Source organism: Diplotaxodon limnothrissa, linkage group LG4 (assembly GCF_057381915.1).
Source record: "Diplotaxodon limnothrissa isolate DT_005_m linkage group LG4, D_limnothrissa_male_GT1.1, whole genome shotgun sequence".
Lineage (NCBI taxonomy): Eukaryota > Metazoa > Chordata > Actinopteri > Cichliformes > Cichlidae > Diplotaxodon > Diplotaxodon limnothrissa.
In genome coordinates, this window is record NC_140599.1 from 7,829,686 (window position 1) to 7,857,344 (window position 27,659).

The 27,659-nt window shown below is 40.7% G+C and overlaps 1 protein-coding gene across 3 annotated transcripts; it reads right to left on the reverse strand.

Moving 5' to 3' along the window:
• Window positions 1-4,014: 4,014 nt before the first annotated feature.
• tlcd4b (TLC domain containing 4b) lies at window positions 4,015-26,549 on the reverse strand. 3 transcript variants are annotated; one of them, XM_085351356.1, is made up of 8 exons: window positions 26,238-26,549; window positions 25,271-25,420; window positions 21,861-22,013; window positions 18,407-18,496; window positions 12,027-12,085; window positions 8,701-8,795; window positions 8,532-8,605; window positions 4,015-8,425 (listed from the first exon to the last, which is right to left on the reverse strand). In XM_085351356.1, exons 3-8 carry the CDS (start codon window positions 22,004-22,006, stop codon window positions 8,077-8,079), a joined length of 813 nt encoding a protein of 270 aa, XP_085207482.1. In that variant the 5' UTR covers window positions 22,007-22,013; window positions 25,271-25,420; window positions 26,238-26,549; the 3' UTR covers window positions 4,015-8,076. The 3 variants fall into 3 exon arrangements, with proteins under 3 accessions (XP_085207482.1, XP_085207481.1, XP_085207480.1); XM_085351355.1 differs by having other exon boundaries at window positions 25,052-25,420; XM_085351354.1 differs by lacking the exon at window positions 25,271-25,420 and having other exon boundaries at window positions 26,238-26,548.
• Between the last annotated feature and the right edge of the window lie 1,110 nt (window positions 26,550-27,659).

Genomic DNA, 27,659 nt, shown 5'->3' on the forward strand with positions numbered 1-27,659 from the left:
TAACAGAATACAGTCAGATATTTACTGTACGGTGGGCTTTACTGTTTATACTGGCTCCAGTTCATCTGACACCTAGGCTAATAGGCTACTTCTGGGCACATTTATTGTGTGTCATGTGGATGGATGACTAAAGAGTCTTGGTTTAGGGATAATGGTGTCACAATTTCATAAACTCAGCGGAGAAGTATTGCAGTAATGTGCTTTTGTATTTACAGTATTTTAGTCAGTCATATTTTGTGACTGGACATTTTTTCACTTTAAGCAATCAGTCCTCTTGACAAAGGAGCAATTTTAAGTGACCGGTGAGTTAGTTTACAATTTCCAAGGTGACTGAAACATACTGTACATGCATGGCCCAGTTCAGAGAAACTATTTCAAAGTCAGTGGATACATCATCGGACAAACTTCTTTGGGGTGGGGGTGGGGTGTCTTGGATGGTTGAAGAGATCTGGGTGGATTATAGAGATATGCTCTGAAGGCGCGAGGTTGAGAAAAAGTCCCGAGTCACAAAACTTGACGAGGTGCAGACAGAGAGTTTAAAGGGGCTTAAAACTATTAAGGAAGAAAGATGCAAAAATACAGAATGGGAGGGAAAGAGGAGATTAGTGCAGTTTCTGAAACTCAGAAGGGCATTTCTGCTGGAAGCTGTTTGTTCCTCCACCCACCGACCCCTCTCCCAACTCCTCTTGGGTCTGGCTATTTATGGTAGAAGCCTGTCTGAGGACTTCTGAAGGCTGAGTTCATGGCATCATAATTCCAACCTGTTGCTAGAGTAGGAGAGGAAGCTCTAAACATACCTGGATTTGGTCAACAAGCCCTCAGGCGTCAGCTCAGACCTATTCAATCAGTCCGGTCATATTCTTGCATATGTGTCTCTGGTACTTTTAAAAATAAAATGTTGAACAAAATGTTTTACCTGACTCAGGGACTTTCAGCACTCTATTTATGTTTGCACTAGACAGTGAAAGTTGTTGCCACTTCAACAGCGAGCCAGTATAGCAGTGATCATCACAGTACTCGATTCTTTTGCTCCTTTCATTACTTAGGCTCTGACTGACACCTAAAAAGATGAACAGTTTTTCAATGGAACTGTCTTCAATCTCCATATTTCATACACAATTCACCTCCACTGGTTTTACTTTTTCCATGCTGGTGTACCTGACACTTACAGTGCAGAACCTGGACTGTGCTCAGTTCTACTGCTGCTGCTTTTAGTGGTTACACCTTAAGAGAGCTGTGCATTAACAAATGCCCACAGACTTCAATGAACTGAAGCAATGTTGTAAAGAAGAGCGAGCGAAGATTCCTCTTATAAAGTCATCTAGAAATCCAACACTTTCAGTTTTTGCTGCTAAAACTGGTTCTACAATCTATTGACTTATAAGGTGTACTTTGGATTTTGTTAAATAAATAATGAGTCAGCCTAATATTTGTTCATCTGAAGTTGTATATAAATACTTAATAAATACTTTAAGACTTGGTATGGACTACATTAATATTGTGTGTGTGTGTGTGTGTGTGTGTGTGTGTGTATGTATGTGTGTGTGTGTGTGTGTGTGTGTGTGTATATATAAATATATATAGAACCTCGAAAGAGGATGTAACTTATTCTTACAATGACTGTAAGAATACCTTTCAATGTTGCCTCAAACTTTTTCAGCCTTTAGGACTTCACATTTCAACAAAAGATTAAAAAAACTCCTTCAACTCTTCCAAGGCCTTTAAAGATGCAGAGTATAAAATCTCACCCCTAGGCACTAGATGTCAGTAGATTGCAGATTGCAGTCAAGTGAACTTGACATCTTCCACAAACCAGCGCCCACTCCTATCAATATTTAATGGATTATTTCTAATTTTATGAGAATGCTTAATTCTTTGGAACATGTAATTTTACACACTAATCAATGTATGTTTTGTGAGCACATTTAACTGACTGTATGTTTAACTTTCCCTCTTCATAGAGATTTAACGCTGACATTATTGACTTTTTACATCAGCTGGCCTTTAATTTCCTTTACTTCTTAACAGCTTTCAGTTATAACTCTCACCTTTATTCAGCTTTTACTCTTACACTTACATGTGCACTGCTTTCATCTCTCTTTTCAGCTAACATGTCAACTCTTTTCAGTGTTTACACTCTGAATGGCACATTCAGATCTCCAAGCATCACCTGCACCAGATCACCTGCTGTCAGTACTTATTCTTTTCACATCAGCTGACACCTTTCCATCTATACACTTGCACTAGCACTCTAATATCTGGGTTTCTCCTTAGTTCCAGTTGTGAACATTTGCAGCCTGTCTTTATTTTCGCTTGTTTTCCTCTATGTCCAGATCTTGGCTCTCACTCACATGCTGGAACAGGCCAGTGACACCTTTGGCTAAAATTGCTGGTGTCAGTGAGGTGCTGCTTGTTAGCGTGTTTGTTATAAAACGATGCCCAGGCCAGGGGTTTTTAAGCACCTTGTAAAAGTGGACTCCGTTTATAGCTCCTCCAAAGTCTGGAATGTTTGAGTTTTTCTTTTTTCTTTTTAAATGTCTGTTTTTGTTTCTCCGTGTCTGGGAAAGGTCTTCAGAATAAATTCCTCTTGAAATAGACATATCCCTATAATCTATTTATTTTTACATAACTATTACTTGCTCAATGTTGTGTCTGGCTTGTGCTGCATACTAGGAGCAAGCTCAGATATTGGACCTTGTAAAGACAGGGAGAGAGGAGACTTGGCATTTACAGACATGAATTCATTAAGTTAAAATGTCTTACAAACACACAGTCGACGTAAGGAGACGGTGATTTTCTCGGGGAAATCGGCTGTGCTGTGAAAACCAGAGAGCCCGTACAAAATGTATGCTACGTTAAAAAAAAAAAGAAAAGCGCTGACGGATAACGTGTTTTTGTAACAGGCAGGTGTGTTTCTCTGTGTACAAAACACACAGGTGATGAGATTCAGCCCATACATGACTGAAGTTAAACAGTGAATGTGCATTGTAGTAGCAAGAGGAAATGTTCATTGAGTCTGTTATGTGACCTTTTTTGGTAAAGCTTCTCAAGCACGGACTCTGACCAAACCCCTTGACCGATTGGTACACACACACACAGGAGATGGTTTCAATCACAGACCTCTACAGTGGCTCAGACCCCTCCTCCAAATTTTTCACTTTCCGTGCTCCTTCACGGGTCTCTTTCATCCCCATTTCGAGCAATGCTCTCCTCCCTTTTATCTCATAGCGAACGTCTCAGTCCGTGCTTCACCTTTCCTTTTTTGTTGAATATCTCCATCACTTTCCTCACAAACACTTTTTAAAAGAAAACACAGAGCAGTGGTGCCAGCTACCAGTAGTTAGTTTTGGCTTGCCTAAGTAGAACTGTCATACTACTGACTGCTGACAAATGACTGGACAGGTTACACCACAAACAACAGGTCATGCTGACGTCAGTGTTTTTGATAACACTTTATAATACAACCTGTCACTAAAAGTGTAACTAAATGGAATTTCAGTGTGTTGTATTTGAAATTACAATCTAATTATATTTACCTATAAATACTGAAAAGTCGGTGGACTAGAATAATGGGGTAACAAATGTATAAGTATGTTTTACTGTGCAATTTCATGGTAATTTTGCAGAAAAACAAACCGTATTTCTCCATCTTACATGTTAAATGCACCGTATTTGTTGGGTGCGGGTCCTATTATGGAGTGGAATAATCTTCATTATACTGATGTGCATGATGGGTGTTCTATTATTCAATTGTCCTTTTATTTTACTAATATATATGTAAGTCCAACTTACTTTTGTTTCCTGTTCAAACACAAACTAAAGTAAATTTAAGTAAAGTATAATTAAAAAAACTGATTGTTACTACTTTATTCTAGTGTACACAGGTTTAAGTATATACAGTATAATTACATTGTAATTAAATTATACTGAAGCGCCATTGAATTAGAGGGGAGTTGCACCTGTAGCCGCCCGCCATATTATAAAAGTTTGCATAATGAAAATAGAAATTTAGAGTCAAAATAAAACTCCAACATACTGGTTTTCTATGTTTTCAACTTTATTGAAGAAAAAAAACACTTCAAGTAAGTCTCAGCTTTCAGCACTACAATTATGTGATGATTAGTAGTGGTCATTGTAGACAACAACAGCCTGAGTCACAAGGTAATGCTCGGACGAGGACCCCGAAGGCTGCGTGTGTCTCCGTGTGTGTGTAGTGTAGGCTGTTTCACATTAAAATCTCCAGAAAACATAACAAGATCATTGCATTAAAACACAAAAACAGACAGAGGATGTAAAAGGAGAAGCCACACTGGCAAATCATTCACAGGAGAAAAAGGGGAAAAAAAAAAAAAAAAAGAAAAGACGTGATCATCACTGAACTTTATCATTATAGAAATCTTCCAGATTCAGCCGATTACATTTCATTGCACAACCAGAAAACAAAGAACGACAAAACTAAAGGAAAGAATGTTTCGTCTTGTACCGTGAATACCCGTGAGAGAAACTGAAGTATAGCATACAACTTCCACCAGCTCAGAAGCAACCCATTTAATATCAGCAGTCTTTTTGTCTAAATGTCTGTCTATTTTGAGACCCCAATAGAAAAGCTCAGCTGTAAGGCCAAAGCGTATTTCATTTCAACATATGCTTGTTGAGCATGTGGAAGAACAACCTAACCGCATTCCAGGCAAACTGGTGGAGGTTCAAATCCAAACTTGCAATTTTGTTCCAAATAGATCAGAGTTTGATCACAGGATGATTTTTGCTAACTTTTTGATATATATACACATATAGCTAAGCAATTTCTCTTTATGAAATGCCATAACAAATAGTGGCAATCTGGCTGTTGTAAACAAATAAAAATAATTAGTACAGAATACAGATCACAGCCTTATATCATTCCACTCACTCTCTTTCCAAAAAGCCTCAAAGTGTGCGACAGAGATCTTGAAATATATTCTGTAGAAAAACCCTGACAGGTACAAAAACTCTATTTGTCCAGTTCGCAAAAGAGCTACACAACAAACATCCCAACTGTGTCCTTTTTACATTGTGCATGAGACATGTGCCAGAGAGCAGTCTCAGTCTAAACTCATCCAAAAAGAGCAATACGCTACAACAAGAAGCGTATCAGCATCACTGCTCGGCCGAGTCTCAGTAAAGTCTCCCGTGCTCGGTAGTTCAGACTGAATATTCACAGCTTTGATTTCAGGAGGCTGGAGAAATGAGACACTAGCCTTCCCGTCCACTACGTGTACAGCTTAAAGAACTTGTGTTTAAAAAAAACAAAACACAACAAAAAGAACTTCATTTTCGACATCTGCAGGATCATTTCAATGCCACTAAATAACCTCTCGCAACATTCAGATATATACCCTGCCCAGAAAACGGGCTCCCCTGCTGGGATCAGCTTTGGGATTATAATACTTGGCCGGATTAATCACTGTGCAGGCAGGTTATAAAAATATATATACACAGAGTATACATAAGGAATATAGAGGAAATAATCACTGGATATTACATTAGAAAGTTCATGCTAATTCAAATCTGACTGCATCACATCCACCGTTTGTCTAAAAAGGCACAAGATACTGTAGCCCCTCCTTAGCGGTGACAGACAGAAATACAGGAGAGTCACAGCCCCACGGGGAATGTGCTTTATATTTCCACAGTGAAAACAGCAGCAGAGATTCTCAGACTATTTTAAACATTGATCCAACGAGACAAAGACTCGACGGAGAAATCCACCAGTTTAACACTTCAAGTGTGTGTGTGTCTGTGCAAGTAACATTTGCTGGGAGGAGGGGGGGGGGGGCTGAGGCTAAAAGAGAAAGGGTTTTATTTAAATGCTATATAATTAATGTTTAGTTTAAGTTGTGCAAGGATGGAAAAATTTATTAAATTAGATTTTCTTGCAGATTTTTAGGGATATGTAGTTACTGTCATTCATTTTTGGATGTGAATGCAGCTCAAGTTTAAATAAAACCCTTTCAAGCGAAGAAAGTACAAACCTGCAACCTGTTATTTCAAGATTTGATAGCAAAAATAAAAAAAAATAAAAAATCCCAAACCTGAAACATCTGCTGTGTTTCTGTCTGTCATGAAATCAGCTGTTAAGAATTTGCTGACAGAAGAACTGATGAATCTGTAAGAACTGAAGTCTGTAAATCTGAGTAATGCCAACTGGCCTATGGAAAGTGTGGTAACATCTTAGCCATACAGTACGCACAACTTACCTACTGTATGCGTATACACTGTACAGACATGCAGGTTGAGGGGAAACAATCAAAAAATACAAGTAGTACATGCTTTGAGTATGCTCTGAGAGGACAACACATTTTGGAAGATACCCAGCCCAGCCCCACCCAACCCCTTTAGCATTAGATTAATGCATTTAATATTTAGATGTTAGTCATCTATTTACCCTATTCACTAAGGCGTCACAGAAATATGTCAATCGTACCATGCTCTATCGTGACGATACATTTTATACAGTAAAGTAAATCATGCAGATTGCCACGGTGCTTTCTGATGTCGCAGACCGGTCCATCGAAATTCATGTTCTTATCTGCCAGACAATTTTTGAAAAAACTAATGTAAATAATAAAATGGCATATTGCTACCATTCCTATTGCTCAGATTCTGCAAAAAGGACAAGCACCACCATGGTGTTTAAAAAAAGGGCACTGAATACAGTGTGTAAGATTGCACGCTATGCAGTGCATGTGCAAACAAGTGGAACAAGTACATGTGGGTGAGTCTGCTTTCCACTATTAGAGTCACTGAAAACAGGGTGGATAAGTGGGGGGGGGGGATCTAACTACAAAAACAAACAAACAAACAAACAAACAATAAACAACACAATTAGAAGCAGTTTAGCAAAGCTGCTCTGCTGCACTGCACTGGCTGGGATAAGCTCTGAAGACAGAGGGAGAAGTCGCTCTGAGCCATTAATGTTGACACAGATGAAGTCTTGAAAGATAAAAACATTTTTTTCCTTTTTTAACAGGGAAAAAAAAATAAACAGCTGATTAATTCATGAGGACGGGATCGACAGACTCTTTTGTAAGGCAGGGGGAGAGGTAGAACGAAAATGCTGGAGCTCAATTGTGGAGCCCTACCCAGTGAGGCAGAGGGTTGCAATGAAAATGATATTCCTTTGATTGCTAATGACAAGTGTTAAATTAAAAAAAAAGAGCCATCATGAAGAATACTGAAAAGGCAAAACTGTCCTGTTAGGAGCGAAAGGTGTAAGAGAGTGAGTCTCTGTCTCTCCTGCATGCATATTCTGTGTTTTACATAGAAACTCCAAATGATAACGAGGCTGGAGGGGCATGGCTGGTGATACAGGTAGGTGCCACTTGTTACGAGGAGGCCACAGCAGGTGATACTGTAGAAGAGGCATTCATGGTGTTTTTTTTCCTGTCTCTTTTTTTGTGAGGTTTGATGAGTTTAAGACAAGAGCCCTATAGATTCACAAACACTGTACGGGTCTGACGGATGAATTAGTCACTCTGCAGGCCACGAGTGTGGAATGATGAAGAAGCCTCGAGTTTGTCAGGAGCAAAAGTGAGTGCGATTGTTTTTTTTGTTGTTTTTGAAGGGGGCTAAGCAGTAATGTAATGGGCGATATACTCCTCTACTGTTATTGCTTTCCTGTTTTTTTCCCTTCCCCTCACGCCCCCTCCCACAGGCACTTCAGAGGATTGGGCTTTGGCTGAAGTTGAGTGTGAGAGCAGGCTGTGGGGGAGATGACAGAGGATTGGTGGTAGTGACAGGAGTAACAGACAGAGTTAAAAGTGTTCTTTTGAGCTCTACCTTGTCGTCTGAAAGCTATCACCCAGCAGGATACTAATCTGTCAGTGAAAAAGGTTGCAAACGCTGGTGCTTGTCCTGTGCCAGGGTGAGAACCTGAGGACTCTTAGCCCAGGCCACTAGCTGACTTCAAGAAGATCAGGGGCTGAGATTGAGGGTGAGAGGGAAGCTGAGGCTTTATTAAAAGAGCAAGGTTCCTGGTTGTCCAGCCTCCCTCCATGCTTATTGTCTGTGTCTACAAATGCTGTGCTCTACACCTCCTCAGTCTGTATGGTTGTTTGTGTGCTTCTTATCTAAGGAAGATGACGCCTCTGCTTCTACCTTGACCTTTCGCCCTCCTCTCCCAGTCAGGACCTTGTAGCAGCCCCGAGTGATTTTGTACATCCAAATAATGTTCAAGACATCCAGGGCAATGCAGGAGGTGATCCATGCCACCTGGGCACCCAAGCCCAGCCGCTCAAACTCCGGAGTGCCAAAAGTGGCGAATACACTGGCCCAGTAGGATGGCATGACTGCAATGCGCACCAGGAAGAACACCACAGCCATAGCAACCCCATTTAATACCACCAACCGGTGTGAGCGTGGGTACTTTAATGACTCGAAGAACCACCTGGAGGAGAAAGAGCCATTAGGAAATGTCAGGGAACAAGATATGTCTGCCATATGGTGTGAAGGGGATCCTGACAAGTACATATTCACAAGTGAGGATGACTCACCTTTGGTTCACAAATGGTGTGGATAGCTCAGAAATGAGACGGAAATTGGCAAAGTAGGGAAGGACACCACGGGTCTGCGAAGAGCAAACAACACAGATGATGAGGAATTTAGGAAGCAGAAGGACACAAAAACAACAAGAATCGGGTTTCAGAAAAATGAGCCACTCACCAAAACATATCCGTAAGCATAGAGCGCCGCCAAGTGGTGGCAAACGAAAAAGCTGTCCCCCATAGTGCTCCAATTACATGCTAGCAGCACCAGGTCTGGAGAGCAGGTGGAGACATTGGTCATTAAGCTAGCAAAACATTACACAGCTGACTTTAGAAGAAAAGAACAGAGCCCAGGCTGAACTGAGTCTAACACGAACACAGAATACTCAGGACTTTGACTCTAAAAATGACTTTGACATAATCAATTCATCAACAGATGAATTAAAACTTGTTACAAAACTTGGAGAGCTGACAATACATTCAAAACTAGAATCAAGTCATAAAACAGCAACTGAAGATAAGGAGAGCAAGAACAAAAGAACAAAGAACACAAATTTGCAGAAGAAACTGAAGGAGACATCTATGGTCCTCCATTTTCAACAGCACTCATGCAGCATTTTCATGGACTTAAGCAAAAAGTCCATGAAATATGTTTTTATTTCTCATTCTTTTGAGAGAACAATCAAATTGGTATACTAGTGGACAATTTCCTTTCCTAGTATTTTCAAAAGTTCAGTCGCTGATAATGAGCTTGCTCTGGACATTTCCCTACCATCACGATGACCAACCCACTCATGTGGCCATTATTTGGCTGCAGATTCCACAGATTCCCCTGCTAATTACCCAATCTCATATTCGACTGATGCCACAGTTTTATCAATCCCTGTAATTATAAAGGCGCAGATGGAAACCATTTATTAGTCATCACAAATTTCTGCAACCAGGCCTAACAGTCTAATTACCGTGCCTGACAAAGCCCAGCCTCCCAAGTCAGCAGTTATTGCTCTTTTGAAACGACTGAACTTTTACTAATGAATCATTTATTATTAATGGTTTATTACCATCTTCTGTACCACTGAGACTTGGCTCAAACTAGAGGACTACTGCCCCCTTGTGGAATTTTGCTGACTAAACTACAAATTCTTGAATGCCCTGAGGCGCTCGGGCTGTGGTGGGGTAATCGCTGCGGTTTACAAGGGTAATTTGAATTGTGTTCCATTTCCTCCCACTTCTTTTCATTCATTCAAATTACTATTGTTCAAAATTGACTGTGAAAATCTAGTTTGCTATATTATTATCTACTGACCTCCTAAATCTGCTACCAACTTCCCTAAATGAGTTCCCCAATCGACCTTCATCTATTGTTAAATTTGACAAGCTCATTTTGGTATGCGACTTTAACTTGCGCATTGATTCCTCTAACTGAATTTTACACAAGGCATTTCATTTAGTGTAACATGTTAATGGTCGCACACAATGGTGGGCACATCCTGGTTGGTTGTTTTACTCTTGGCTCATCTTTAGACTCTCTCTGTATGTCATATTTACTGTTTCACCATAAGTGTAATATTTTTGCCACAGTTTTGCAGCCAGTATCGTTTTCAAAGAGGAGAATCATAAAGCCTAGGATCTTTAATGAGAACACAGTGGCTACATTTTTAACTCTCTTACCAAGTGTCAATTATATTTGTAATAAAGCTGAGATAGAAAAATACAAATCACTGCCTTTTCATGACGGAACCAGTTACTAACCAGTCTACTTCTTTGGCTTAATTAGCATGAAAAACAGTCCAAGGTTCTTGTTTAACACCACGAACAGACTCCTTAATCCTGCTCAGTCTGGTTTTCCTGCCCAGCCCTCGGCTGAATGTGAAAAACATTTTTTTTCCTCTTCTGTTGTCTGTTAAGATCAATTATATCAGGTCACAATTAAACCCTAGTTGCTATCAACCTGCTCAGTTGTGTCATGGAGTTCTGTTATCTAAGTTTTTTCCACGACAGATCTTCGTTATGTTTCCTAAAATGTGGAATTGTATGTAATAGTAGCCTTTGACACCACTGATAATCCCATTCTTATTACAGAACTGGTTTGGTATCTCAGGCCTAGCTCCTAAATGGTCTCATCATACTTATCTGACAGATACTCCAGAATTCATATTAACTGTATGTCCTTATCAGAGCCCCTCATATGAGGGGTTCCACAGAGCTCAATCCTGGGTCCAGTTCTGTTTTCTGTATATATGTTACCCCTGGGTTATCTATTAAATAGCTTCTAACAGGGATTTCCGACCGCTGTTATGCTGATGATACATTTTTCTGTTAAGTCAAACAACCTGAAGAGCCTCTCCTATCTCGGGGAATGCTTCACTGCTGTTATTTGTTGGATGTCTTTAAATTTCTGCCATCTCAATACTGGCAAAACGGAGGTTCTTGTGTTTGGCTCTTACAGCTTCTCTAAGATCAGTCATTACATTGTCCAGCTATCCAGCAATATCAAGTCACCTGTTAAGAACCGTATTTTACCAATATTTGAATTTGTAATCTCATATTCTCAAATTCATTCTTCATTTTTTATTAATGACATATAAAGCCCTACATGGCCGGGTTCTGCCTTTCTAGCAGACCTGCTAAGACCTTAATCGAGCACTCAGCCTGCAATCACTGATCAATGTCTCCTAACTGTTTCACACTTCCACATCTATTTTAAAACCAGAGGCAAAAACTCCTAAACCTTCTTTAGGAAAAGTTTTTCTTCTTCTTCAGCCCATGTTCTTTGTTCTTTGAATGTATGGAAGTATGCGCTTATATGTTTTAGACATGCGCTTATCTTTTGTGTTATTTTATTTAAACTGAAGCATTTAAAAAAGTGCTATAAAAATAAAGTTACCATTATTATTATTATTAACTTCATAATAGTTTTTGTCCTGTTCTGCAGATTCTATGCAAGTTAGAATTTTTATTTATATAGCGCTAAATCACAACAATCGCCTCGAGGCACTTTATATTGTAAAGTAAAGAACCTACAAAATGTCAATGCTGAGCTCTCCAAGGCTGCAGAGGAGAACAAAAACTAACGTTGCAAGTTCACAAATGACCTGGAGTGCACCAACCAGGGAATGAAGGACTCCTGACTATTCTTTCATTTAATGTACAGGGTTTTTGTTTTTTATTAAAAGAAAGTGTAGGTGTGTCTCCCTTTGGTTTGAATTCTGAAGGAAACATTAGAAGTGTTTTAAATTCCAATTCAAGGACACATGATAAGACAAAATAATGACTTTCTTCCAAGTTGGACATGTCAAATATTTTGTCCTTTTTCGATGCTCCTATGCATTCACGTATCACAGGTATCCTTCATAGCATGTAATATACATTTAATTAAAACTATCCGACTCTACAGTAACTTGATTACAATACAAAGCTCTACTTGCACACACACACGAAGGGTAATGGCAGCCACATATGCAAAAAAACGAAACAAAGACAGAAGAAAAAATTAAACCTCACCATATAGGAGGTAACCACAGGTTATGGCTACATTTAGTTTGACGAGACTGGGGTCACCCCTGTGGAAAAGCAAAGGATACAGTGTAAAGGCACAAAGCCATAATGCTCAATCAGTGAGAGACTGAGATTACTGAGATTACCCAAATGCACCACTGAACAACACACGAAATCATTGCTGGCTGTGGATATCTGCCTGTACAACTCCTCCACCTAATGCACAGCACACAGTGCGATAGTTGCACCGTTTTGCACATCCTGTATAGTCAAAATAACTTATAATTAAACTACTTGTATATTAGAGACATTTTAATATTTTGTAACTTTGTAATATATTGTATTATTAAAATGTAGCTCAGTCTGTTACAGTGTCTTGGAGAAACAGTAACCACATAATTTCCTTAGGGATTAATAAAGTTTCTGATCCTGATTTTAAAAAAAGAAAGTAAGAAAAAAAAAAAAACAGGAAGAAGAAGCTTCAGTTTATGAGTTAAATATGTTACGTTGTCTTGCTTCCCTGATCGACAGTCTGCAATACTGCACCTCTTGCATTTCTTAGCAGATTAAAACTGAAAGGTCATTTAAGTTCGACTGTCTAACCTTGATGAATTTGCTGTGATACTGTTGTGTGCGGTATAAAGGCGACTGTCTTGACAAGAGCAATGCTTGTGGTGAATCCATAACATGACAGATAGCTCTGCAGAAAAGATATCCACAATGCTGGCACTCCGTGTTCCTCTCCTCCCGTTTGACAGTGTTTCTGTTTAATCAGCAATCAGTAGTTCGGGCCATAAACCTGTGACCTGCTGCTCTTACCATTAAAGTGTCCTTGCAAATAACATCGGTTTAAAATAACAATGGAGGTATGTCTGCTTCAATAGAGATCCGATCCTTGTATCAGCCACAAGTATCGCATAGCAAATGACTGGCTGACTGCTTGTGTAACAGGAGCTCGCAGCACAGCGCACATGCTCTACTATACACTGTACCCACACCAACAACATGACCCTGGGCTCACTGCTTTCAAAATGTATTCTTTATCTCCAAGCTTCGACTGCCTCACTTTAAAATAAGTACTTTAACTAAGTGCATTGAACATCTGGAGATATAACCAAGTTACATGTAAGATTTTCTTTTTACCATACCATTTTAATATCTAATGAAATGTATGTGATAGAAACACACAGACACATTGATGTCAGTCCAAAATGAACAGTCAGGTCAAAGAAGAGTATTTGTTTGAGTTTAAGACTTAACTGCTCAAACATCCATCCATCCATCCATCCATCCGCTTCCGCTTATCCTTTTCAGGGTCGCGGGGGGCGCTGGAGCCTATCCCAGCTGTCATAGGGCGAGAGGCGGGGTACACCCTGGACAGGTCGCCAGTCTGTCGCAGGGCTAACACATAGGGACAGACAACCATTCACACTGACATTCACTCGCACATTCACACCTAGTGACAATTTAGATTAATCAATTAACCTATCCCCACAAGCTGCATGTCTTTGGACGGTGGGAGGAAGCCGGAGTACCCGGAGAGAACCCACGCAAACACGGGGAGAACATGCAAACTCCACACAGAAAGATGGAGGAATTGAACTCAGGACCTTCTTGCTGTGCGGCAACAGTGCTAACCACCGTGCCACCGTGCTGCCTACTGCTCAAACATTTGTATTTATTTGAAAAGACAAAAAAAAAAAAAAAACATTGTCGTTTTACTAATCTAACATTTCCCCAACATTATTGTTTCCATGAGTATACGTGTATGAATGTAACAAACATGGCCTCGGCCTGTTTTGTTGGAAAGTGTTCATCACACTCTGACAGAAATGCAACGTGCAAACATCAGGTTGGCTAATGCCCATCATGCCTGATAATGTGATTGTCAGGGAGCCTGAAAATCCACATACTTCTTGGTAATCTCATCCGTGTGACTCAACTTTGATTAATCAGATCTACAGTATATTCACGTTGTCTCTTCATGAATGGTTGACTGACTGGAATTTGGCCCAGAAAGATACGTAGAATGTTAAACAGGAAGTACTACAATAGCGCCAACTCAACAGGCATTATACAAAAGACACTCAAAGCCAAATGATATGCTGTTAAGTGGCAAGTAGAAGTCATTTAAGAGCACCAGATGCACTTAGCAGTTTGCTAGGCTTTTTCCATGGGGCTACAGATACGTAGTAATCAGAATGAACCTTGAGCTTATATGTGGTTCAAAGAAAAGCGCAAAGGAAACTTAAATAAACTCTCTATATTCTTACTGAACGCAACTTCGAGAAAAAAACCTAACTCTCTCAGAGTTTGTCTTTGCTCAGCAGAACATCCTCACTGGCACATCAAAGTATAGAATTACCTGTAGCGTCTGTACTGTACTCTGTATCATTTATCTCTGTGACAGCTGCATACCCTTGACTGCCGCTCTTCTAAATCATTGACTGTTCCGCTTTTTAACTCTGACAACTTTCGTCTCAGATGGCCAAAAATCACACAGACTTAAGTGGGGGAAGTGTGGTGGTGCTTGGGCTATGAGTTATGTTCACCAGCAGCTGATCTGGAGCTGTGGTGACAAATGACAGCATGGGAATAGAAGGGTCTGACTTTCAGTGGATCTTAGACTTTTTGTTAGTCTTAGTCTGCAACCCTTCATTAAGTCATTCCAGAGTTATCAACAACTTAGATCTACAGATAAATCACGAACTAGCTGGCTGTGTTTCAACAGGTTACGGTTTAGATTCAGGGAAGCAGGTTTTAAAAGTTTTGACGTTCAAGAATGGGGAAACGGATAGCAGCACATTGGTGAAACTATGATGTATGAAAGCGCTTTTCATTTCCACCTGATGAGATGGATACTGGAAGTCCCATTCAATGTCAATTTTTGATTTAAATATTAATTCCAGTAAGATCAAAAGAAAGAAATATAATTCATTGGTTGATGATTCTCAAGGATGTTTATTCAACCTGTGACAACCAGGAGGCAAACAAACTCAACTCCAGGTCTCTTATAATGAATGAATGATAATGTTGGTAACACTGACATCTTATATGAATCTGATTAGCTTTCTACTTGCTTGCTCTATCGATAGTTTGACTCTTCATTCAGATATTTGCATTTAGTGTTGTGCATGCAGACCCTTAAGGGAAATCTAAGGAATAAAGCATTTTAACTGCAACAATAAAACACATTTGAATGAAGTTTGGAGAAAGAAAAATGCACAAATTTACCAAAACCATAGAAAAGAAAGGAATGCTGGGATACAGGTGGATGACAAAAACAGTTGATGGACCTCTCTTTTCATCACCTCTATTGATTCTTAACAGCAACAGCATCCTTTAGCTGCAGGGTTGCATTTATTTGAATAAAACTTGCAAACAAATGGGGCCGGATGCTGATGATGACATGCTGACCCTCCTCAGGAAAGACACTGGTGTTATAAATTAGGTTTTGGGGCCTTGCTAGGTAAGGTGAATTGAGGTTTACCTCTGGATTTTCAGTGTTACAAATGCAGTTCTCATCTTATCTGCTTAAATCGCTGTGGTAACTTCTGTGGCAAACCTAACCTGTTTCCAAAAAGGTTGTGCATGAGATAAGACATCAACATGCACATAACAATTACCTACTGACCAATCAGTTCACCGTTAAATGACATAATCATTCCTGCAAGGTCACATGAGGGATTTGAGTTATTAGCCAGCACCTAAACCCTCTGTCTTCTCAATACAGGGACCTTTCTTTGCTGCTTCTAAAATAAGCAAGTCAGCCTGTTTAACAGTCTAAATTCTGTTTGTTTTTTTGTTTTATTTATTTAAGGGTGTTTACTTGTGTAAACAACATTGGGACAGCAGCTGAAAGAAGGCTAAAACCTATTTGAATACCATGAGAATACATTGAAGCAAAACATTAGTTTAATGGAACACCCTTTTCTAATCCTGTATCTTAATGGAGCAGTGATACAAATAAGATTGCATTTACAGCCACTAATGCCTTTCCAGACTTCCCGATGGCCTAAAGTGCTTTAAACTGTATGTATGAAAGAATGAATGAATATAGCAGTTTTTTATAGCAGAAGATACACACTCACACTCTGATGCTTTGGCTGCAAAAACTGTGTTGCTGCGGAGCATGTATTATGTGATTAACCTCTTTGCAGTTTTCTAATATTATAGCTTGGTTGTTGTTTGTACAATATGCCAGTCTGCTGCCTGCCAGTAGACCTGCCCATATGCTGCCAACACCACCTCTTTTACAGCGCTGTGAATAAACTGGTTTGATTTATCAAGCCGATAACTATTAGTGCCTGAGTTTTCTAAATCTCACCAGAAAGACTTGCTGAACTAAACATCCTGGAAAAGCAACACGAGAACAAAGAGTCATGGTAAAAAGAAAGCACACCCTTCAACCACAATGTGAGAGACTGCTACAATCCTAATGCTTTAAGTTATTGGTGCTAAGGGTGGTTCTACAAGTTGGTGACTCATAGGGAGTACTTATTTTCTTACACACTGCATCTGCATTTTAGCTTAGTTTTGTTAAACAAACAATGAGACAATCTGTCTGTCTGACTTTATACTCTCCTAATCTGAAGACTTATAGGACTAGATATTATTTTTTATTTATTAAATGAGATTTGACAAAATGCACTTTCACCTTATCTTGTTTTTTTGTTGCTTATTTTCCTTTAGTGTCAAAAATATATCTCAGGTTGTCCTAAATTTTAAACAAACTGAAATGCGGTCCTCCATTCTCCTCAGACTGTCATGCACATGTTAAGTTCAAGTCCAGATAAGCCAATCAAGAAATGCAGCAGGGGCGAGGCCGGCAGACACGGCGCTTGTTAACCGAAAGGATTATGATAACAGCCGAAGCTGTGCTGACAGTCGGAGTGACAACCTGAAAGAGCCTGAGCAGCAGCTGCAAACAAAGCAGGCTTCTAACAGTTTGGCTCTGACCGCTGCGCCACCATTTAGCACAGCGCCGAGAGAACAATGCTGCTGTGTGACAGGCCTTAATGATGCTGTAGCGCAATCAGATTGACTGGAGAATTAAGGCTTGCTCCACTCCGGTGTTGAAATGAGATGAGCTTTAAAAAGGCATTAGGATACTTCTGGGAATTGGCTAGGTGCCGGTGGGTGACGGGAATAAGCTTAAGAAATTCAACAATAGCAGTGAAGAAATAAAGTTGGAACAAAGAAACCATTTCAGCAGAGAAATGACTGTCACCTTTTGCTCAAGGGGGGTGTCTCAGAGAAGTGATAGAAGAAAAATCCTGCCTGCAACCCCCCAAAAATGCTGGTAAGGTATTAAGCACTTGAACACTGAGCAGATGAAGACTAGCAGCAGGAGGAGGGAGGGAGAGCTCATCCCTCCTGCCCGTGCCCCTACCCACCGCTGTTTTCTCCCCTTTTTCTTTGCTCCATCAGCGATGCTAGCCAGAGAAACAGAATAAAAGAGCATTGCATTGATATGGCAGCTAGACATGTGTAATCGGCAACCCAAGGCAGGGGGAGGATCGTGAGGGCTGGTGGTGCGAGGGAAAGGGAGAGTGGGTTTTGTTTTGTTGTTTTTTTTGTTTTTTCTTTGGGGGGGGGGGGGGGGGGTTAGCTGCTGCTGTTTGCTATAAAAAGGCATCTTGTTGGTGGGATTTCTAGTCTGCTGGACAGACAGAGAGGAAGTGAAACAGAAGGTAAGGAAAAAGAGGAGAGAGGGGAAGGAAGTGGTGTTGTAAGTGAGAGAAATGAGAGAGCAAAAGCTGAGGAGAGATGTGTTCAAAAGACTGATTGAGATATTAGAAAGGAGAAAGAAATGGGGGGAGAGAGAGCGGGAGAGTGAGCGAGAGATTTCCATTTCTCTTTTTCAGGACTCACTGATCCAAATAACAGAGTCAGCACTGGTGGGGAGAGTGAAGGCAGAGAAGACAGCGAAGACAAAAATCAAAGTCTAAATCCTCCAAATCAACAACTCTCTGGAGACTCCACTGACACGTTAGATCCATCCTCTCGCCTTCCCTCTTTCGTTCTCATGAAGGCAATGCCATCTCTGTCGCGCCAAAAGGTGTTAACTACCAATCCCGACGATTTTTCACCACCCCCCCACCTCCCTCTTCATCCCTTCATCAGTTTCCACCCTTCCCTGTGTGAGAAAGTTCCGGCTGCCAGTCTGAAAAGGCAGATGTGGGAACACAGGTTTCTCCCAAAAGCACCCACGGCTTTAACAGTACTTCAGTATTTTTTGTTTATATGGTTGCACAGTATGTGGACAGCATATGGCTGCATGCTGCAAATCTTGTCTTACTTCGTGCACGTGACATGATATTCATGGATGCTTTTGTTTTTTGTTTTTTTTTAATGCATGAGTGTCTCCTTTCTGTTCCTCTTACCAGACAGGGTTGGCGTTGACTGCGTCATCGTACCACAGGATGTACAAACAGAACAAGCCCACAATCAACGCGTGCACTGTGGACACTAACCTGGGAGACACACACACGCACACATATTACAAGAGCAAATTAGTGAACATGACAACAGATTAATAGGTTTACAGTCAGGAACAATCATCAGTCTTTTTTACACATCTGTTCATACATGCATAGTGTACAGGTTTACCAAGCTATGGGCTGAAAGAGCTAAAAAAGTGGAGCTAGCTCCAAAAGTGAGTCAATCCCGATTACAGGTGGCAATCACCAGACACTCCATGATATGGTATAAACACATGACATTTTGAACTCCGTTGAGAATTACAATAACTTATATTGTGATTTATCCCCTTTTTTTAAACTGCAAATTATGTTCTCAAAGTTTAACTTTGTCAGTATCTGTTACATTAATAAGATAAAGTTCTCTCACTTCAGTTATTTTTTGCTGAAAGATGAGATTATCAAACATATCAACACTATCACTAAAATCAGCCATCAGTCTGATAGTGAATGGGGTCAAGTTGGCAATTACATGCAATCTGTTTCTGATAATACAGCTAATCATCAAATTCACGTATCTGTTTCTGTCTACATAGGCAGAAATTCATATTTCACCATTACATTTGCACTCGGCAACCTTCCTGTTTTATAGGAATACAACCAGCTGGCAGCCAGTTGAGCAGAGTCACCTAATTCAATTCAGTTTTATTACATTACACAACAACAGCGACTGTTGTTGTGTAACAGTTATATTATATATATATATATATATATATATATATATATATATATATATATATATATATATATATATATATATATCACACTGACATTGTTGGATTATCGTCTGCTGTGCATACAGCTCAAAAAAACAAATAAAACAAATAAAAGTAAAATCTGCTTTTTCATTGGTCTGTTACTTAGGACCAATCAGGAGATATCTGTGGGTAGCATTGCATATAGTTTACGGACTCTTGGATTTCCAATATCTGGTCCCAATATGATCATTTTTGAAAAACAAAACAAAAAACTAAACAGCATTTTAGTTTCCCAAATTTAACACTTGGCTTCAAAATGCAGAGACTAGAACCTACTGGGTGAGTTCATGATGATTAAGCCCAAGTTTTATGTTTAGTCTATGATAGCTGCATTTATTTTATGCACTGTGTTCAAGTAAGTTACTTTCTTTGACCTTTGGAGTAGTTATGTGGGCCACTGAAGAGATACTCCAGAGGTCCAGTGGGTCTTATCTCTTCTCTACCACAATCACAATTCCTCCAGTGTCACCATGCAGCCTCTATCCACAGACTGCAGCTGCCAGCCTGAGCCTTGGCCAAAACTGGCTCGATGGCAGGCTGCTGTACAAGCCCAGTCTTAAAAGTATGACTAGCCACTGAGTTATTTTCTGTTACAGAAAGTTCTGGATGCAGTTACTCTATTTGAGGACGTGCAATAATAAATAAGAGGATGAGGAAAAACAGAAAAGACATGAAATAAAAGTACAGGACACACTTTTTTGCTCACAACCATACTGCTTTTCCTTAGAAGTGCTTCCTCCCTTCTCTCCCTGCACTTAAGTTGTGGTTACATAAACAGCACACTGACACACTGAGAGCTGGCTGTTACACAACAGCAGACCACTCTAGAGTGGGCCATCAGCGCTTTGCCTTTGACTTGTCTTGGATTCCTTGGTCAGTGCACTCCATTCTTTCAATTAGGTAGAAGCAGGCTAATGTAAACCACAGCTGCATGAAGAAAGTGTAATCTCTGAGCAGTACATTACAGAAAACAGATGGAGGAAGAAAATAAAAACAGTGAAAGATGTTACGCAACTACAAAACATTGCCCCCTGAACCTCACCCCTGAGGTTTAAGTTTGAAACTTTAAACCACTCTGTGCTCCACCAGCCGTTCATATCACAGCTGTAGTTGTGCAGAACAATGAGCTGGCCTGAGGCACATCGAGGTTCATCTCAACAGAACCGCACAGAGGTTAGCTCGGTCAAGGCTTTATAACATTTTGCAGCTACAGATTTTTTTTTTTTTTTTGAGGAAGTGCATCTCACTTGTACAATTTTATGACAAAAAAATAAAAATAATATCATTACTTTATATTTTGCTATGAATAAGGGGAGTGTGTGTTACAATTTATTGAAATATGCACAAACATGCATGGAAATACAATATACAAGCTAAAAAAATGGTAGAAAAAGACTAACAAGCTTAAAAGTCAATATTTGGTTTGACCACCTTTATTTTTCAGCACAGCCTGAAGTCCTTGGAAAGCAGTCATGTAATTTCTTTAAATAGTCTTCAGGAATGGTTCTCCAGGCTTCTTAAAAGACATTCAAAGCTCTTCTTTGGATGTTGGCTGCCTTTTCTTCAGTTTTCTTTCAAGATGATCCCACCATGCTTCAATAATGTTAAAAACCGGGTTCTGGGGGGCCAATCCATGCCTGACTGATGTGTGTTTTTTCGGGCCCGATATGCATTTTCTGTATTGGCACTGTGTTTGGGATCATTTTCATGTTGAAAAATGAAGCTGTTCCCAATCAGAAGCTTTTCAGATGATACTGCATGGTGGATCAAAATCTGATACTGTGTTTCTTCAGTTATAAATCAGTTTTCACTGGCTGATTGCAGCCACAACCATGACAGCGCCTCCACCGTGTTTTACAGATAGCTGTGGACTCTTAAGCCCCTTTTCCATTAGTACCTACTCGGGTCGATTCGCCATGGAACAACATGACCTTTTTTGATGCTTGAATGATTCACAGGTCAGTGTTAAGCAGCTCAAAAACCCCCAAAAACCATTCCTCTGAAAATGGTGAAAAAGCAACAAATGTCCTAAAAAACATTTGTGAGACCTTCAGAAAGCCTGGAGAGGTATTTCTCAAGACTACTTTTAAAAATTAGGAGATCTGGCTTCTTCAAAATATTAAGAAATGGGAGAGGAGGGACTGTTGTACAGTATATTTCAACATTTATTATCCTAATCGATCATTCTTAATGTTTTATCACCTCCTAAAAGGGGGGAAAAAAATGAAAGAAATCCCCGGCTATACCCCATTTTCCACCAACCAAGTACTGATGCTCAGTCCAGAATCAATTCCGTGCTTTTCTACCAAAAAAAATAAATAAATAATTAACTCACATTCACTGAAAATTACAGTCCCAAATGATGAAATTACTGTCTTCACTGCAAAAAATTCACCAATGATCGTCCACCATAATTTTCTTCCCACAGGCATTACATCCAATTCTGCTGGTAATGCAACATAATCGGTTCCCTTTCCTCTTAAAATGTGCCGGCATTACTACCAGCAATGGTACTATAGCACAGCGCTGCTGTAAAAAAACAAGGTAGCTCAGGTGGAAAGAAAAGGCCTGTTGACGAGCAGCGTTTTCCTGTGACGTACCTGGAGTTCCATTCAGTGAGCTTGGTGGGAGGCAGCCGTCCATAACCTGGGGTAATGGCGGAGGAGAGCGGCGGGCTGGCCACTGAGAAGAGAAGCTGGAAACCCACAAAGCTACCAGCTACCACGGTCAACTCTCTCGTCTCCATCACTCACCTAAACACAATGGGGAGCAGAGGAGGGGGGGGGGGGGGGGGGGATGCACAGAGAGTGATACACATGGACAGGTTCAATCGATGTCTGTCAGTCATTCTGGGCAGTGCCAGAAGAGAAACTGAGGTGGCATTGAGAGCGGAGGGAAACTGTGGTTCAGCCGGCGCACAAAGAAGAGGAGGAAAGGGAAAGAGACAGAGGGAAGAAATATAAGCTGAAGACATGAGCCGTCTAATGCAAGTGACATGAGCGCTTTAGCCAAGAAGGGCACGGTGGGAAAAGGTGGGGTAAAAAGCTTTTATGGATAACAGAGTGGCAGAAACAGAAAAGAAGTTACTGGGTGTGAATACGTGATGCTAAGCATTTAGAACTGAAAAAAGGCTCTGTGTTATTATGCACATTTTGCAAGGGGATTACAGAGAGTTGTTTAGGACACACCAAAAAAAATCCCTGAGAAGAAAACAAAGCCTGAGCGAAAGAGGATTTTCAAGATGAAGCAACAAGTTCAGCTCATGGGATTGCATAAAGAATTTCAGGCGGTATTTTACTTAAAACAATGCTTGTTGTTACAGCTTTGTTTAGGCTTAAACCCCTTTTTTTTTAACTCAATCTTTGCCATTCTGCCTCGCTTCCATGTTGCTGACACTTTATCTTAAAATGATAAGGCAAATTTGAACTAAAAGGAAACCGTTCCAGGGAATGCTAAGCAAACTACCGATTGTAAACATACACTGTGAACAGTCTATATTTGAGTAGCTTATGAGATTTATTTACTTTGACTCACGTCATCGCACCAGAAACCAGTCTTTTCAAACCGCAGGTAATCAGCGAGGGAACGGTGCCACGCTCACTAAAACCACTGAATCAGAGACTTTTTTTTAAATGAGTCCTTGAGTAGTTATAGATTTTCATCAGTTCATACAAGCTCAGACAGTAGTCCTATTGGTTGTTACGTTAAACAAGAACAAGAAGTTCAGACATTTTTCTGAGAACTTCCCTAAGTTGAAAAAACAGATAGCATTTAAAGAAGTTCCACTTCTCTAAGAGGACTTCGCACTACAAGTCTCGACACTTATCAGCTTGTGAGTGTTGCCGTTCCTGTTATTTGTTTCCTGCAAGCAAAAATTACTTGCATTTCTCAGCTTCCCCCCTTCAACAGATCACAACCACAATTACAGCCAAATTGTCCATGTTTAAAACAAACAATTTTAAAAAAGGAGGTCAAAAAAGACCCAAAGTTCACAGGGAACAGAGGGTACTGAAGTGCATTCACATAATGACCTGTTATCAGTTATCACCACATCCTGTGTCAGCACTGATCTGGACTCTGTCCTGATAAAACCCCGTTTCCCAAAAAACTGTGACGCTGAGTAAAAAGTAGAGAAGTTTAAATTCTTAGAGTTAACATTGTTTATATTTGGAATTATTTAATGTTATATTTGACTTTAAAATTGCAACAAACACGTAATATCTAATGTTAAAACTGATCAAATGTACTTAAAAAAATAAAAATATGAGATAGCGGTTCTTTCATGAACATTGGGATATTTGCCAGCAAAAAAAATGTAAAGAAGACTTGGTGAAAAATCTCACTGCTAATTAGTCTAACTAGTAAGATAGCTGAGCTTAAAAAGAGCATCCCAAATGGACTGAGTTTTTCAGAAGACCGGAAAAGCGTCACTACTCTGGGAAGGCCTTTGCGGTTAATCAGTTCAAGGATTTAAGGCCCTGCCCACATGTACACAAGTAAGTCTTTTGGTAAACATAGCCCTTTCTATGTATTTTTGCCATTTCTTTACACATAAACAGTGTTTTATGTGACTGATCTTTAAAACAAAAATCCTTCCAATGTAAGGATTTTAAGAAACTCGGTTTCTCCATATACACCTGGACAAGGCAAACAGATTTGGTCTTGTAAATCCAAAGGTGTATATCATGTGCATGTGGACACAGCCCAACCCCAACTGGAGGATTTGATCATTTACTGCGCAATATTACTAAAAGATTAACATAAGCCTGTGAAGTCAAGGGACAAGCCTGAAAAGCAGCACTAAATGGCTGTAATGCAGGACTGAATGGCTCACTATGTGGGCTCAGAAACAGTCTGAAAACCTGTGTCAGTGGACACAGCTCAGCACCACATCCACACACGTAAGTTAAAACTCGAACGAGATCCAGAAGCGTTGCTGCCTCCTCTGGGCCAAGCCTCATTGAGGATCGAGTGAAGCAAAGTGGAAACTCTTGAATTCATTAGGAAATTCTGGACACAGAATCCTCATGGCTACAGAGGAGAGGAACTGTGCAGCTTGTTATTAGCACAAAGTTTAAAACCCACTAAGTGTGGATTAGTGGAAATACTTATTTATTTGTAGCATCATACACTGCTATTAAGTCTCTGTCAGGGAAAGCCTTGCTTGTTTTAGCAAGGATACGCACACACTCCTACAGGTGCTTAACTGCCTGCAGTCAATTCATTCAGATTATTCTGCAACAATAAAATAAAAATAAGGAAGCCCATAGAGTGGCTAAAATCCTATATCAAACTACGAAGCGGAAACCTTTCACTTTTCAAACTACAGCAACTGGCCTCCTCAACAAGAGAAGCGGGGCTGCAACACAGTGGGAAACATGGCATGCATTTACTGTCTTTTTACCATTCTCAATTAGAAATATATAAATGGATGAACGAATGTTATGCAAGCCACGTGATTCCACTTTTGACTGGCAGACACAGCAGTTGCTGTACAGTTTGTGAAATCATGCTGTTTACAAAGCAACCTAAGCAGTTTGACCCATATTACTAAGTGTGTATCCAACATTTTTCATCTACATTAAAATGTCCAGTGCTGTGCATATACACCGCTGTGTGAAAGCCAAGGAAGAACAACCTGCTGAAAAAACCCAAAGCACCTCAAGCCAAAGTGCCACGAGCAACACTGCATCAATTCAGTGTCGACCATGATTACAGCGCTGGAGTAATCTTCTGCACAAACTCCCATCGGTAGGACAAACTTCACTCTGCAGTAAATAAACACATTTACCAAGAATCAAAGCCGCTGCAAGAAGTGCAACTCCACTCCAGCTTTCCAAAGCCCCATTCTCTCAAATCTGGCATGTTCAGCAGGGAAGCTGAGGCAGGCCATTCTTCTTTCTTTTTTGGGGGGGTGGGCTCTTATTGTCCCCAGAAGCAGCTACGCACATTCCCGGGCAACCCTGATCATATGCAGCATGTGCCTGAATAATTCATTGGCATTCTTCACCTGGCAGGCTGGTTCATAGCGCCCCATGGGAAGGAGCAGCTCACGGAGCCTCCTCACTGCGGCTGACAGGTCGGACGGGAGAAGTGCTCTGCCATCCTCGTCCGACCTTGGTCCGCTGGACTATCCTGCTGCTGTCAGCAAACCGTGACCCTGTGACATATCGACCAAATATAAATAATAGGGCTTCAACTCTTCCCCCACCCCCGTCCTTTTTGATTTGGAAATCTAAACCGGCCCCCCCAGTCTACCGCATTGCTACAGCAGAGGGATGGGTCTGGCTCGCTCCGAGTTGGAGGATCAGTCTTCGGCCAACCTTCATCACACCAAACCCCGCAAGCAAGCAAGCATGCAGGATCATGACACGAATACTGATACATGACTGGTGGCTACTGCCGTTTGAAGCTGGAAGAAATGCCCAGATTTAGCAAACCCTCTCTTCTTTGATTTGGACTATTGTGCAGCCCGCACCACCTCATCGGCGACTGGCGGGTTCGGCTTACAGTAAAAATGGATCTATGTAACAGCAATAACCCCCATAAATAAATCCACTATGTTTGGCGGGGGTTGTAGTTGCAAATGCATCGTAAAAGCACTGCAGACGGCTGAAGAGAATGGCAAAAAAAATGTGTCGAAAAATAGGAATCTCATTGACAATGGGGGAGAGAAACACAGCTTATTAAACAACACAAAGACAGGAGGTTTTGAGCGGATTGTAACAAGCCGCCAAAGCGCAGCGGACTGATTTCAGGAGAGCAAAGTTGCTCCAGAAGAAAGCTCAAACTGTGTGGACTGCTACGTGTCCTGTTGTTTCTGCCGCCACGGCAGGAGGAGAGAGGGACACGGGAGCTGTTGCAGTCCTAAGGTATGTGCGGGGGAGAACTGCCTAAACTGAGTAAAATAAAGACGGCAAGGCTTTTAGTCTGCGCTGTGTCTGATGTGGTGGAAGGAGATGGGTGAGCTCTCGTACCTGCTATCCGTCGCATGCGTCTGTGTAGGCGGATGAGCTCCCGGTTCGCCCCGTGTCTTCTCCACTTTCTTCCAACTTGACGTTAGCTAGCAAGTCTGCTAATCGGAGGCAGCCCGCAGGCTTTCCCCGTGCGAGCTCAGGGAAGAAGAAAAACAACCTCCGCTGCTACAGCACAACGTGGCAGAACAACCATTACAGCCCGGAGAAGAGAGGCTTTCCCCGATTCCCCGCTGTCATGAGTCTACTTGAAAAGTTTTTTGTTTTTTTTACTCGTTTTTATTTTGGCGTTGACAGCAAGGACCCAGTGGTGACGTCGGTACGTACCCGCCCACGCGTGCACACGCCCCCCACCGCCGCACACCCCTTCACCAGACAAGAGTCTACGCTACAGTCTGTGGGTTACACCCACCAGGAACAAAAGCCACTGTATATTATGATTGATGATGATCCGCTGCAGCACAGGTAGTGGAGACGTACAGTCTGCAAGTCATGCTGCTCTGCTGGCCGATGGACTAACGACTTGCAAGAAGATATCTCACACGCACAGAGTGGACTGAGATATGCTCAAGGGGCTCAACTGTTGAGCACCAAACCTATCCATCATAAGTGGATCATGAGGATTTAAGTTACCCCAGGTGTATTAAATAATATGAGCTCAAACACTCCTTATGTATGTGTCAAATGTAATGTTGAAAAAGCCCCCTTACTTTAAAGCCTATGGAAGGAAAACTATGTAAACGTGACTCGTAGTGCACTGAAATAAAAATGAAAACTACACTTTAGCTAAAAATTAAATGAACCTTTGTCAGATCTAACAATACAATAAATGTAATATTTAAAAAATATATACAGGACATCTCTCCTTTTTTCAACAATTTAGTCTGGTGCATGTGTTTACTGAGATAGGAACGTCAACATGACTGTAGGAAGTGTGTCACAGTGTTTGTGTTGTCATACATAATTAGAAGTTCTTAAACTTTGCATTTGACAAGTACCATTCAAGACACTGAGGCAAAAATAAAATTCAAATATTGAAATTAAGCATTAAAGAATAAAATAAAAACATAATATAATATAATATAAAATATAATATTAACTATAAGAGCTACTTTTAGCTCCTCCCATATTCACAAGGAGTCAAATAGCTCAGTATGTTTGCTTTGGCAGATTTTTAAGCTTTTTATGCAGATTGCTGACCCTCACTGAACCTGGTTCTGTTGGAGGTTTCTTCCTGTTAAAAGGGAGTTTTTCATTCCCGCTGTCACCAAGTGCTTGTATAAAGGGGTTGTCTGATTGCTGGGGTGTTCTCTGTAACAAAAAACACCTTGAGGTGACTGTTGTTATGATTTCAATTTTCCTGTAGACTCCTGGTGGAGCATAGGTCCGCAACAACACCACGCCAACGGACTCTGTTCTGGGCCG